The sequence below is a fragment of the Crocodylus siamensis genome, chromosome 2, assembly GCF_052110815.1.
Source record: "Crocodylus siamensis isolate JL-2025a chromosome 2, ASM5211081v1, whole genome shotgun sequence".
Taxonomy (NCBI): domain Eukaryota; kingdom Metazoa; phylum Chordata; order Crocodylia; family Crocodylidae; genus Crocodylus; species Crocodylus siamensis.
In genome coordinates this window covers 48,879,040-48,894,155 of record NC_143396.1, presented here as the reverse complement: position 1 = coordinate 48,894,155, position 15,116 = coordinate 48,879,040, and the positions used below count along the sequence as shown (strand labels likewise).

General features: G+C 46.0%; 1 protein-coding gene across 17 annotated transcripts in view; it reads left to right on the top strand.

Moving 5' to 3' along the window:
- The window catches only part of APBB2 (amyloid beta precursor protein binding family B member 2), a 291,766-nt gene that overhangs the window by 216,558 nt on the left and 60,092 nt on the right, over positions 1-15,116 (top strand). For all 17 annotated transcript variants that reach the window (XM_090035820.1, XM_090035818.1, XM_090035812.1 and 14 more), the window contains one exon: positions 13,505-13,632. In XM_090035820.1, the coding sequence (XP_089891946.1) occupies positions 13,505-13,632 (128 nt within the window). The remainder of the gene's footprint in view (positions 1-13,504; positions 13,633-15,116) is intronic.

Below are 15,116 nucleotides of genomic sequence, written 5' to 3'. Positions count from 1 at the left end.
GCTAAAAAAAGTACTGCTTTCATTTACCAGATTACAAGAAATCTTGTCTTATAGTTGTATAAGTAGAGAACCTGCATATTTTTGGTAGAGGGTGTCACAGGGGCACTCAGGTGCCCTGTGCCTATGAAGGGATAAGGGCAGCTGCCAATCTTCAGGGCAGCACAGGTGCCAGTTTCTGGGGCAACTGCACTGGTCAGGTGACCAGAAGGGGGCAGGGCCAGGCCTTTATAAACAGCCTGGGCTGAAGCCTACGTGGCAGTTCCCCTCTGGCAGCCTGAGGAGCAGCAGCTCTGCTGCGGAGCAGAGCATGGCACAGCCACCTGACTGACTGAGCGTCTACATGATGAGACGAGGTAGAGAGGACCTTGACAGGAATGTATGTTATAGCTGCGAGGCTTAGTTCTGTGTTACAGCCGGTTGGCCTATGGCTTTGTGTTTGCTGTGTCATTGGTTGTGTAAATCCGGAGGACCGGGTGAGGCTATAAAGGGTGGAGGAGGCCTCAAGGGAGCTCCCCAGTAAGGTGGGGGTTCCTGGTGCCCTGTTAGGGCACAGCGAGCGGGTGCTGGGGAAGGCACAGCAGTTTGGCGCCGGGGTGGCGCTGCGTTTGGGGGGGGTGTTGACCCCAGCCCTGTGTGGGCAATAGCTAGAGAAGCCCGAGCAAGGCTGAAGACCCAGACGGTGGGTCAGGGGGCCAGGCACGGCTACGGCCGCCTGAGCCCCGACCGTGAGAAGCGCGGGAGATGAGATCCAAGGGCGTGAGACCGCGGGAAGCACTAGGCACAGGTCCGAGTGCGGGTGACCGCGGGAAGCACGAGGTACAGGCCTGATGCGGGTGACTGCGGGACTTATGGGAGGCAGACCCCAGTCTGGCACTGCCTGTAATTGAGAAGCCCGGAGAGGGGAGCAAGCCCATTGAGAAGCCCGGTGAGGGCAAAGGGTGCATAGTGAGAGAAGCCCATTGAGAAGCCTGGTGAGGGCAAAGGGCGCCTAGAGGGAGAAGCCCCAGGAGAAGGTGCCTAGAGGGAGAAGCCCCAGGCGAGGGTGCCTAGAGGGAGAAGCCCCAGGCGAGGACGAGTACGAGAGCCGAGAGCCCGGTAAGGGTGAACATTCAGGCGGAGGCCTTTGAGAGGGCCTCTAAGGAAAGAACATTGGCGGGATAATGTCCGGAAGATCCGCAAGGCTTGGGGTGTGCTTAAGGGGAGGTTGGAGGCATGCGTAGCTCGTAAGGCTGGGGTGCACCAGGTCACTCAGTACAAAGTAGGAGCCCGGACAATCCTAGCACCGTGTCCAAGGGGACAGAAAGGCAGCCTCCCATATAAAACTATATATAACAGCAAGACGTGGCGGGTGAGAAAGAGGGTGCTGGATCACCTACTTGGCACAGTAGGGGGTGTTAGAGAGATCACGGCCGCTCCGAGGCCCCACTCTGTGACAGAGGGTTTCACTGCCACCCCATCAGAACAGGTTGTCTTATCATTAGGAGCTAGCCAAAGTGACTACAGACAAAAAATGCCTATCTTTGTGAAATGATGAATGAAAGGTCCATTCATCCAGTGCCAATGTCATGACCTTAGGGCTTGCACTCTTTTTACATGGTACAGAGGCTTCAGGCTGGGGTTTGGAGTAAGGAAGTATTTAGAACAAAAAAAATAACTTAATGCCTCAGTCCATTTGGAGTGAAAACTGTTTTCCTGCTTTTAAGTTTGTTTGCATGCAAATTGAGAATAGATATCTGTCCAATAACCTTAATGTGAATGAGGATGGTAAATTGTACTTTCTAAAAAGTTTTCTAGGTTATTACCTTTAAAAAATATATTGTTTTGGACTATGTGGAGATGTTACATTTATGTAGATGGGAAACACCCTTCTTGAGAGCATGGAGGCAGAAAGGGATCTTGGAGTCATTATTGACTCCAAGATGAACATGGGCCCACAATGCGAGGTCACAGCTGGAAGGGCTAACTGCACCTTGTCATGCATCCGCAGATGCATCTCTAGCAGGGACAAGGAGGTGATCCTTCCCCTCTATGCAACACTGGTCAGACCACAGCTGGAGTACTATGTCTAGTTCTGTGCGCCTCCCTTCAGGAGGGATGTGGACAACATTGAAAGGGTCCAGAGGAGGCCCACACCCGCATGATCCGGGGACTACAGGGCAGACCCTGTAATGAGAGACTGTGGGACCTGAACCTGTTCAGCCTTCACAAGAGAAGGCTGAGGGGGGACCTGGTGACAGTCTACAAACTCACTAGGGGGGACCAGAAGGGTTTGGGAGAGATCTTTTTCCCCTAGCGCCCCCTGGCATAACAAGGAATAACGGCCACAAGTTGTTGGAGAGTAGGTTTAGATTAGACATCCGCAAGAACTACTTCACAGTTAGGGCGGCTAGGAGCTGGAACCAACTTCCAAGGGAAGTGGTGCTGGCTCCTACCCCGGGGGTCTTTAAGAGGAGGCTTGATGCCTACCTAGCTGGGATCATTTGAGCCCAGTTTTTTCTCCTGCCCTGGCAGGGGGTTGGACTCGAAGATCTGTAAGGTCCCTTCCGACCCTACTTCTATGATTCTATGATATAGACCTAATGAAGGTTAGGTCAATCTAAGTGCCAGTCTATGCAGAAAGTCAGAGAGATTAAGCTGGGTAAAAAATGGTGTGCCCAGTCTAAGTTCATTTGAGGTGGTAAATTAACCTGGGAATGGGTTAGCCCAGTGGTCAACAACATTTTTGGGCAGAGTGCCAAAAACACCCACAACTTCAATGTATAAGATGCTGGCATGCCAGGGGTGGATGATGGGGGAGTTGTGGGGGGCTTGATACTTGTTGTGGCAGCAGAGCCCCAGCCCCTTCCCGACTATCTGCTCTGAGGCAGATATGCCAAGCAAAATGCCTTCATGTGTCATGCTCTGGCACCAGTGCCAGGGGTTGCCTACCCTGGGTTAGCCCAATCTATCAAACATCTTCTGCATGTGTTCAGAGCACAGACCCAGGGCTAAGAGAGTCCAACTACTTGACCCATCCCTGGGGCTGTGTTCTTCCTAAACACCTCCCCCACTTCCTCTGATGGGGTTATTTTTAGCTCCCTCTCCCTCTTCCCACCCCTCATTGATCCTCCTCATTCCTGGGTGGACTATCTACCAGCCACACCCATCTTCCCAAAGCCTCCCACCCCCCAGACCTGTTAGCCCCACTGATTCTGCCCACCTCTCCCCATATCCCAGGCTATTTCTGCCAGGTTCCTGGTTTGGCTCCTGTCACTGGTGAACATGTGTACAAGCTGCTCCCAGTCTACTGTCACTCATCTTAAATAAGCCATGTGATTGTAGACTGAGTTCAGTGAATGTCTGCATATACCTAGGAGTTTGTGGTGAAGGAAGAAAATCAAGATGAAAGGTACTGCTTTAGGACCATATTTCACTCAGTTTATTTATGTGACTAGTTCCTTCAATTCAGTCTTACTAGACAAATAAGTAGAGCTATGCTAATGGATTTTTTGAGTGGATGGCTGAACTAAGATACCCAAAAAGTTCATCCCTGCTCCATATTGCATTATTTATCAAATACCAAACACCATTTTATCAAGTAGAAGCATTCCATTTGACCTCAAATGAAAAGCTTTGCTTTTTTTGGATGTTTAACTCTTTATTGCTTTTCTTAAAAAATAGGTGAAATTTGAAACAAAAAGTTAAGCCAGTTTATTCCAAAAATACCAAAATGATATTTTTAATTTTTTCCTTATTGTTCCTTTCCCCTACCTTTCCCCCCACACCCCTTTTTGGTTGAAACTGTTAATTGGTTTCAGTCTGAATTGGCAAAAGTTCCATATCCTTTTGTCTCCCCAAAACTGCTGAAATAAACTTTTACTCAGCTCTACAAATAATACAGTTCAGACATGGAACTTGATGAAGTACCCATTATTGTAAATAGGTTCTTGTTGACTTTTAAAGAAATCTGTAGAACCTCATATCTTGTTTAGCAGAGTAGTGCTGGGGAGGCTTTGTGGAAGGAGCATATTTAAGAGGGAGCTGAATAAAGAGAGAGAGTACAGTTGATGAACTGGGTGAAAATTGGAAGGAATACACAGTACATACTGCAACAGAGTTGTAAGGAACTAGTAAAGTTCACTAAAAATTACAATTTTAAAGTTGAAGGAAGGTTAGAAGTACCAACTAGACTAAAATATTATTGAAGGGGTGTTAGAATTAGGGTAGGATTATCTGTTGGCATTTGGTGCATAAATACCAGTGGTTACTTGTTTACTTCATACAAGTCAGTTGAAGTTTTGCCACTGATGTGAATACAGAAGCAAAGAAATTGTTTTCTGTAGATACGGCATCATATTAGTTTCAAAGTTGGTATGGTTGGAAGGGACCTGAGCAGATCATCAAATCCGACCCCCTGCCGTGGGCAGGAAAGAATGCTGGGGTCAAATGACCCCGGCCAGGTGATTGTCTAGCTTCCTTTTGAAGACCCCTAAGGTAGGAGTGAGCACTACTTCCCTTGGAAGTTGGTTCCAGATCCTTGCCACCCTCACTGTGAAGTAGTGCCTCCTGATATCTAGCCTGAACCTACTCTCAATAAACTTCTGGCCATTATTCCTAGTTACTCCTGGTAGTGCCTGGGGGGAACAGGGACTTTCCCATTCCCTGCAGGTTCCCCCGGTAAGTTTATGGACGGCCACCCTCTCAGCCTTCTCTTGTGGAGGCTTAACAAGTTCAAGTCCTGTAGCCTCCCTTTGTAAGGTCTGCCCTGCTGTCCCCGAATCATGGGGGTGGCCTTCCTCTGGAGAGACCTTGTTCCCCCTAGCGCCGTACGGGGTAACAAGGAATAATGGCCACAAGTTGTTAGAGAGTAGATTCAGGCTAGATATCAGGAGACACTACTTCACAGTCTCACACTTCTCTCCTGCCCAGGGCAGAGGTCAGACCTGATGATCTACAAAGTCCCTTCCAACCCTACTTCTATGAATCTATGACCTGCCCCTAATGAACCCATGCTGGTTGCCCCTAAGCATAATCCCCCCTGCTGGTCCCTCACAGATGTGCTCCTAGATAATTTTTTCAAAGAGCTTCCCAGGACCAAGGTAAGACTAATGGGCCTATAGTTACTTGGGTTCTCCTTCCTCCCTTTTTTGAAAATGGGGACCCCTAGGCCCTTTTCCAATCCTCTAGCACCTGGCCAGAGCACCATGAGTGCTCATAAAGCTGTGCCAGGAGTCCTGCAATGACCCCTGCCAATTCCCTCGGCACCCTGGGGTGGCGATCATCTGGACCTGCCGATTTTGAACATGTCCAGCCCCACCAGAAGTTCCCTAACTAGGTCCTCTCTGACCCTAGGTCTGGCAGTACCTCTCCGTCCAGAATCCCAGTGGGGGGGATGTCCTGGTCCCTGCTCAGAAAAATGGAGGCAAAGAATTTGTTAGAGGTCAGCTTTTTCATCTGATGCAATCACCAGATTGCCAAGCGTGTCCTGCAGGGGCCCCACATTACCCGGTGCTTTCTTTTTACTCCCCATGTATATAAAAAAGGACTTCTTGTTATCTTTGATTCTGGTCACTGCACGTAGTTCCATCTCTACCTTAGCCTTCCTAACAGCCCCCCTACAGTCTCGAGCAACAGAGGAGAATCCTCCTTGGTGATAGTCCCTCCCTTCCACCAGGTGTACATCTCCTTTTTAGTTTTCAGACATTCCTGATTGCCTCTGGTGAGCCATAGGGGCTTTTGAGCACTCCTGCCTGCTTTGATTTGCATTGGGACTATCACCCTTTGGGCTCAGAGAATCATCTCCTTAAGGAACAACCACTCATCTTGGACTCCGAACTCCCCTACCATCCAGGACCTCAGTGCCTCTCTGACTAATCTCCTTAACTCATTGAAATCGGCCCTCCTGAAGTCAAGGGTTACTGCCTTGCTGCAGGCCTTTGACACCCTTAGGCTATGCTAGTCCTACTTCCCACAGTTCTGTAAAATGGAAGGGAAGATAAAGTCTAAATAGTCTGTCTATAGTGCTACTTTTCCATATTGCAAAACTTGAAAATGATGTACATTATAATTCTCTATTTAACTTGTTGCAGTCAAAAGTGGGATTCAGACCTAGTGCAGTTAAGGATTAACATGACACCTCATTCAAGTAATGACAGAAAGGCTTTAATCATAGAATCATAGAAGTAGGGTCGGAAGGGACCTTGTAGATCTTCAATTCCGACCCCCCGCCTGGGCGGGAGAAAAGACTGGACTCAAATGAGTCCAACCAGGTAGTCATCAAGCCTCTTCTTGAAGATCCCCAGGGTAGGAGCCAGCACCACTTCCCTAGGAAGTTGGTTCCAGCTCCTAGCCGCCCTAACTGTGAAGTAGTTCTTGCGGATGTTTAATCTAAATCTACTCTCTAATAACTTGTGTCCATTGTTCCTTGTCATGCCAGGGGGTGCTAGGGGAAACAGTGTCTCCCCTAGACCCTTCTGATCCCCCCTAGTGAGTTTATAGACAGTCACCAGGTTCCCCCTCAGCCTTCTCTTGTGAAGGTTGAACAGGTGTAAGTCCCGCAGTCTTTCATTGTAGGGTCTGCCCGGTAGTCCCCGGATCATGCGGGTGGCCCTCCTCTGGACCCTTTCAATGTTGTCCACATCCCTCCTGAAATGGGGCACACAGAACTGGACGCAGTACTCCAGCTGTGGCCTGACCAGCATGGCATAGAGGGGGAGGATCACCTCCCTGGTTCTACTTGAGATGCACCTGTGGATGCACGACAAGGTGCGGTTAGCCCTGCCAACCGTGTGACCTCGCATTGTGGGCCCATGTTCATCTTGGAGTCAATAATGACTCCAAGATCCCTTTCTGCCTCCATGCTCTCAAGAGGGAGTTTCCCATTCTATAAGTGTGCTGCTGGTTTCTACTGCCCAAGTGCAGCACCCTGGACTTGTCAGTATTGAAACGCATCCTGTTTATGTCAGCCCACTCCTGTAACCTATCCAGGTCTTGTTGCAGTCTTTCCCTCCCTACTAGCATGCTCACCACACCCCAGATTTTGGTATCATCAGCGAATTTAAACAAGTTGCTTTTCATCCCATTGTCCAAGTTGCTGATGAAGAAATTGAACAGCGCAGGCCCCAGGACTGAGCCCTGGGGGACTCTGCTGCCCACTTCCCCCCAGGTTGAATATGACCCATCCACCACCACCCTCTGAGTACGACCCTTGAGCCAATCTGCAATCCATCTGACTGTGTAGGCATCAGTGCCACAGTTGCCTAGTTTTTTAATGAGGAAGGGGTGGGAGACGGTGTCAAAGGCCTTGCTGAAGTCTAGAAAGACTACGTCCACGGCAACACCTGCATCCCTTGCCTTTGCGACCTGATCATAAAGGGCAATCAGGTTGGTCTGACATGACCTGCCCCTAATGAAACCGTGCTGGTTGCCCTTGAGCATCATCCCTGATGATAATAACTATAATAACTATACCACAAACAAGCTATAAAACAAAATGACAAAATGACAGAAAAAGTCTCCTTCCCACTATTCAATAAATGAGCTATCACAAGTCCAGTATCTATTAGCTGCACAAGTGTTTCTGACAAATACAAACAGAAAGCAGTTGCAGGCTTTATAGCCTTCACTAGGCATGGATCCCTCACTGAGAGTGATCAGCTCGGGGCAGGTTACAATGTTCCAGTGATTTTTTTTTTTTTTTCCCCCCTCTCTCTTTCCTGAAGCCCATTATACTCTTCAAGGCTACGGACAAACGTTACACATAAAACAGTTTAAGTGGTCAGAAGTTGGTTTAAACTTGTAACAGAACAGAGATGTTCAGTGCACATAAACCAGTTTGAAAATGACTGAAACTGGTTTGAGATAAGCCTGGTTGAACGTAGTATCAGACTTAACTGATCTGGGTCAAACCAGTTTATGCAATGTCTGTCCCAGACTCCTTGCTAGTTTAAGGTAAACCAGACAATCCTGGCATACTCTCTGGGCTGGGCAAGGCTCTCTGCTCCACATCAGGTCTGGCCCCTCCCCTCTGCTCCCTGGCCAGAGCTCTGGCAGAGACTTGCAGGCACATAGCTTCTGCCTGCTAAGTAGGGATTATTCTCCCCACTCCTCTGCCTTATGCAGACACCTCAGCATTAGTTAGCAGACCACATGCTGGCTACAGTCTGTGTTGTGGGAGACGACAAGAGCAGACAGGCTTTTTGGAGCTAATCAACAGGTAGCTTAATGTCCTTCCTGGGAAAAGCTGCTTAAGAAGAGCATGAACTAAAGGAGAGAGGCTTTGTTTTCTTAATGGGTTGATAAACACTGATTTAGGGGTGATAAACATTCCCTGCTAGGCTTCTTAGGAGGGGGGAGAATAATAAGATCATCCTGCCAGGGTCTGGTCACACCACCCCTCAGTGAAGGGAGAGCTGCTGTAACACCCCCCAGCTTCTAGCCTGAGCCACTGCAGGCATGTGCCTGAATTTTTTTCAGTCCAGTGGGGATGTCTGTGCTGTTACAAACTGGTTTAGCCTAGCCAGGTTAGATTAACCTGCAAAGATTGAATCAGTTTAGGCTCAGGCTTGTTGAATGTCTGTCCCTAGCCCAAAACATTGTATAGCTTCAAAGCATTCCTTCTTGATAGCCGGCCTATTAAAGTTTTAACAAAACAGGCAGGGAGGGACCATCATGTTACAGTTGCTATTTGCTTGATTCCTGTATTGGGTCATCCAGTTGTGAAACTTGTTTTTGCAAGCTTTTGATTAGTCCAGAAGTTATACTTCAATCAAACAGGATGGATGTTGACTGACTGAATGGCATACCTTGGGGCTCCGATCAAAGGACACAGTTTTGGGTAGTTTTTTTAACAGTGGGGCAGAACCCAAAATATTCTGAACCGGTAATGGTCTATGGAGACATTTGCAAAAACCCAAACAGATATTGAATGCCTGTTCCAAGAAATATGTCTTAATCAAGAGAGAATGCGTCAACAAGGAGGATACAGTTACATAGATAGATGCAGTTATTTATGAATGGTTTAGTATAATAAAGCATTGGGTACATTTGTAACAAGCACAGAAGATAAAATCAGTTGGAATTGCTTCATTTCCCGTCGTCCCAGTCATGCTCGTGCATTTGTGTGTGAGTGCATTGTTACTGGAGTTTGGCCATTTAAATTTCATGTGTAGGTCCCACTAAATAAAATTTGTCCCCAGAATTTTCTGGGATCAGGTTTTTCCTTAGCTTTATTTAATTTCCTAGGGTTTCTTCATTTTTTCAAGAATCTGTATTTTCTTGTAGCGCCAGACTTTTTCAATCTTCAGAATTTTGTGATAGCCAGAATGTGGGACTGGTTTATCAAACCTGTTTAAATTCAGGTCCCCAGAGTCCCTAAATAAATTCTGGTTGTCTTCTGCCATACCATCTCCATCTCTATAATAATCTTTGAATATTAAGGCTACAAAACTTGAACAAAATATATAGCAGTTGACCACAGCCAAGCCATCCCTTTGTGAACTGCTGGAATAATTTCTTCTGACTTTTGTTCAGCATGTCCCTTATCTGCCCATTTCCCAACTCTATCTAAATCATTAGGTTTCAATCTTGTTGTCCTAATTCAGCATATATTTTTTATCATCAGGAGATTTTACCTTACAAAAATTTCCATCCAGGTTATTGCAGTGTAAATAAATGTGTAACTAGGAAATAGTCCAAATACTCCTCCTTGTGGCACTTTAACTTTCTTCCTGTTCAGTTGTTCACAGTGTAACTTCTTTAACTTTTTCCTGTCTAAAGTGATTTGTGTTTATTCAGCCACCTTAGAAATCATGCTGATCTGTTATTGCTTGGGGTAGTTGTGCCTCATTCCTTTTTTAACTCTTTTTTCTTTTCTTTATACAATAAGCTACTTTATTGATATTCTTTTGTTGGTTTCCGTTTCATTATTACAACTGTTTCTTCTGTTCCTGTCCCTTGGGGTGCCTGTAGACATGTGGGACATGTGATCCACATTGGAGCATGCTAATTAGCCTCAGTGTCTCATGTATTCAGCATCTCTGCACTTCAAAATGGCGGTGGAGTGCTTTAACAAAAACTCATCAAATGAGCTCACCACCTCCCCTGCCATTTTGAAGGTGGGTGCTGAATATATGAGATGCCACAGATGTTTCAATTAGAGCAGTTCCCAAGAGCCACTCTAATACAAGTGCTCCCTCCCCCCAATCTCTGGAGCATGTGTAAAGAAACTCTTGGATGCTACATTATGTTTACTTTGAAATTTACATGTCCCTCAAAGCAGTGCCTTTTTCATGCAGAGAAGACATTGAATCCTCCTTTTGTAGATGTAATTCATACCTTCCAAGGCACATTCAGTTCTCTATAGAAAAAGTTCCTGCATCCTCTTCCCTTCCTCACCTCAGTACTAAAAGCAAACAAGTTCCAAGAAACACATCAGACAAAGACACAAAATTAGACACATAAGTAATGCTTGAGCAGTGGCAATCAATCTAAATTGGGGTTGCCAGAGTCACTGAGATGTCTCTTTGGCAATCCCTTGCAGTCAGGGATGAGTGTCTTCCATAATTATTTGTGTGTCCCAAGATAGCTACTGAGACCTATCTGGGAACAACAGACTCTACTGCAGCTTGGACTTGATTTTCCATTCGGGGTGGGTAGTGCTGAATTCTTGATTTAGTCAATGACATGCTGTTTCTGCAACTCCCACTTTTCCATCTGCTGTTGTTGTCACAAGGTTTCAAAGTATACTGAGATCCCTACAGCGGACTCTTCTTCCATATGGGCCAGTCCTGGCAGTAATCTCCTGTGAGTTGACATTGATGTTGCTTCTTTTTAAGTTGGCATTGAGGACATCCCTGAAGTGCTTTCTCTGCCCTCCTCTTGAGTATACATCTTGGCTGAGCTGGGAGAATAAAACCTGCTTCAGGAGTCTGGTGTTGGACATCCTGATGACATGGCCACCCAACAAAGTTGATGTTGGGTGATCATCACCTTAGTTCTCATGGTGTTGCTTGCAGGAGGACACTAATGTTGATATATCTGTCTTCCTACTGGATCTGGAGGATCTTCCGCAGGCTGCATCATGGTACTTCTTCATGAACTTTAGATGTCTTGTGTATATTGTCTATGTCTCAGCTCCATACAGCAAGATGGGAGTCATGACTGCTTGATAAACTGTGAGCTTGGTTTCAGAGCTGATGTCATGATCTTTGAACACCTGTTTTTTCAGGAGTCCAAAGGCTACATTTGCACATTTGGGGTGATGTTGGATTATTTTGTTGATATCAGCCTTGTGCTGAGATGGCTTCTGAGGTACAGGAAATACTTGGCGTTCTCCAGAGTCTCACTGTAGATCTGGATTACTTGGAACTGGGGACTGTTTATTAGGAGTTTGTTGGTGGAGGACCTTAGTCTTCTGAATGTTAAACGTCAGTCCCATTTACTTCTATACCTTGGTAAAGACATTGACAATTGCCTGGTCTGCTTCTGAGTGAGCACACACCACAGCATCATTAGGGTACTGGAGCTCAATGATTGAGGTCGGGGTCATCTTGGTTTTGGCTCAGAGCTGACTGATGTTAAATAGGTTAAACAGCTTACCATCCATTCAGTAGTTTGGCTCCACCCTGACAGGAAGCTTGTTGGTGGTCAGTTGTATCACTGTGGCAAGGAATATTGGGAAGAGTGTTGGAGTGATAACGCCGTGTTGCTTAACTCTTGTTTTAATCTCAAAGTGATTTGTGATGGATCCATTACTGAGAGCCACTGCTATCATGCCATCACAGAGCAGGTAGAGAATGGTGACAAATTTTGGTGGGCATCCATACTTTGGAAGGATCCTCCACAATGCTTCTTGACTAACAGTGGTAAAAGCTTTAGTGGTGTTAAAGAAAGCTATGTAAAGAGGCTTATGTTGTTCTCAGCATTTCTCGTGAAGTTGGCAATCTGTGAAGACTGGCAATTATGCCTCTTGATACTCTAAAGCCACACAGAGATTCCAGGAAGAGCTCTTTGGCAAGTGGAAGGAGATAATTTAGGAGGGTTCTTGCAATGTTATTTCCTGTGGTGGACAGCAGGGAGATCCCTCTGTAGTTTCCACAGTTGGACTTGTCTCCTTTCTTGAAGATTATCACGGTCGTGGCATCCCTGATGTCATTTGGGATTTCCTCCTCATTCCAGATCCTTAAGATGAGAGCGTGAAATTGTGCTGTGAGCTCCTCTCCCCCACTTAAAGATTTCCATAGGGATTCTATCTGCTCTAGAGCTAGCCTTTTTCTTCATTTTCTTGATGGCTTTCTTTATCTCTCATTAAGGGATTCTATGATCCTCTCTGACTGGGTGTTGTGGGATGGAGTTGAGAACACTCTCATCAACAACAGACACTCAATTGATAAGGCCTTCAAAATGCTCCTTCCTACGAACTTTGATGGCCCCCTTTCCGTGATCAGTTCTCTCCCATCCTTAGGTCTCAAGGGGTTTGGTTCCCGAGTGCTTTGACTGTAGATAGTTTTGGTGGCACTGAAGAAACCGTGCATATCATAGATGTCAGCAGGATGTTGAATCTCCTTAGCCTTGTTGTCTCACCATTTATTCATCATATTGTAGGTCCTCCTTTGAACCTGTGCCTTGGCTTGTTGAAAATTCAACTTCTTTTGCTTGGAGTTGGTGTCATTTTGCCAACCTTGGCACTGAGATGTTTCAAGGAAGACATGGCTAGGAGACAGATAGCAAATATTAACAATAGAAAAGTTAACATTCTTGAGTTAACATAAATCAGAAAACACTATCTAAATGTGTTTTCTTTTTAGCAAATTCAGCAAGTATCTATGAGCCAAAACTCTTCAGTTTAAAATCCTAGCTCCAGCCAGTCAAGGTAAAACTCATATTGCTTTTATTGGGGCCAGAGTTCTACCTTTAATATTTTCTGGTATTAGCACAAGACCCTTAGCCCACAGATGTCCATTTTTTCTAGTGTCTCATTTGTTCTAACATAGCACAGCACATCTTACATGTCTCTGATCACAGGGCAGTGGACCCAGGTGGTCTCTTCCAGTCCAGTTATTCATCTAAAGAGGATGTTTTCCCCCATTATGAGATTATTAATTTTGCTTGTTTGTTTGTCAATGAAGTTTTAATATTAAAACATTTCTTGAATATTGTTATGTTTGGAATTTTGTCAGAGAAAGACTAATTAAGGATTTATTCATTAAATAATTGACCATCACATGGATTTCAGGCTCTGTGGTTTATCGAATCAATAATTGCATTTTAGAAATTCTCTTTTTCCCCCTCAGCTTGAGTTAGTAAAAAAGTAAGCATTGCTATTCTAGGCCATCTCAAACAATAACTGATGTTTTCAAATGCTTTCAAAATAAATTGATGCCCTGAATCAATCAACGTATTATATGGTATTTAACTATGTAAGTAAGAAAACAGTGAAGCACATTGAGCCCATTCTGTTCAAGTAAATAAAATATTGAGTAATTTTGGTTTTTTTGCTTTTTTTTTTTTTTTTCCTCAATTATAGGGAAAAGACATGTATCTCATACTGGAAAACGACATGTTAAATTTGGTTGACCCAATGGATCGCACTGTTCTTCATTCCCAGCCCATTGTGAGCATCAGAGTCTGGGGTGTGGGCCGTGATAATGGCCGGTGAGTTAGAGTCTAATTCTTTGCTGTTTTGTCCAGTTAACTTCTACAAATGCAGGATACCTATGCAGTGTCGAAATTAAACAAAGCTTTGAAACAAAATGAGTTTCAAATTTTCGAAATATGAAAAAGTTTTGAAACGTTTCAACTTTCGAAGCCAGGCTTGCTATAACTAAACAGAAACTAAGGAGAGGGAGGGGGAGGAAAGGACTGCTCTGATATTGACATCTAGCTCCCTGTTCAATTCCCCAGCTCTCTGATCATTTCCCCAGCTCTTCCCGGGAGGCGTGGGCCCCCGATCTGCATGCAGGGTTTCAGCAGGCTGCCACTGAAACTGCCCCCCAGGAAGAGCTGGGAAAATGATCAGAGAGCTGGGAAATCGAGCAGGGGGCTAGGGAATTGAACCGGGAGCCAGGGAAATGTTCAGGACTCCCCAGCTCTCTGATCTTTTCCCCAGCTCTCTGATTGTGGAATGACAGCAGGCTGCCACTGCTGGCTGGGACTGGCACTGTGCACAGCACGTGACGAGTGCCAGGAAGACTGGTGCTGGCCTCAGCCAGCAGCGGCAACCTGCTGTCATCCCGCTTGCAGATCAGGTGGCCCAGGTCCCCCAAGAGGGCTGCAGGGCTGTGCAAGACTCCTCCTGGGGGGCCTAGGCCCCCAGATCTGTGCACAGGATGACAGCAGGCTGCCACTGCCAGCTGAGGAAGTGGCAGCACCAGGCTTCCACCCAGCACCGGTCCCAGCTGGCAGCAGCAGCCTGCTGTCATCCTGTGTGCAGATCCGGGGGCTCATGGCCCCTTGAAGGAGTCTGGCATAGCCCCGCCTGGGCGGGCCTCCAGATCTGCACGCATGATATGAGTTTTTCTGTCAGCAGTTTGAAGTACAGTTTCCCAGAAACCCGTGCACCTATCTGCTTGAAACTTGGCAGCTTCATGCCCTCAGAAGGGACTACCATCCCCGCAATTTTCATCCACATCAGGCAAGAAATGACAAAGTTAAAGGTATTTTCATGATTCCCCATTACTTCCTATGGGCAAAATGTCAAAACGTGTCAAAACAGCTAAACAGTTTAAACTAAACAAAACAGTGCTTTGAAACAAAGCAAAACGATGAAATGAAATACTGTCCCTTTGAAATGGAAGTCAAAATGACATGGTGCTGTTTCTCACAGACCTAGTGTCTAGAGCTAAGCAGGAAAGTGTGTTCCTGTCCTGTGTTTGAGATTTAAAAAAAACCCTGTCATTCAAGAGTGAGTTGAATTAGAATTACCATACGTTTGTTTTTTTCCAAACATGTCCTCTTTTTTTGCCCCCAATCTCTGTCCAGGTGGCTTTTTTAAATCTGACCAAATGTCCAGGGTTTTCCTTTGTTCCACTGGTGGGAGCAGGGGAAGGATGATTGTCGGCAACAGGGAGCACAGATGTACCTGCAGCTGCAGAGGTGCGTGCAGACACACCTGGCACTTCCTGTTACCTCCGATTGCC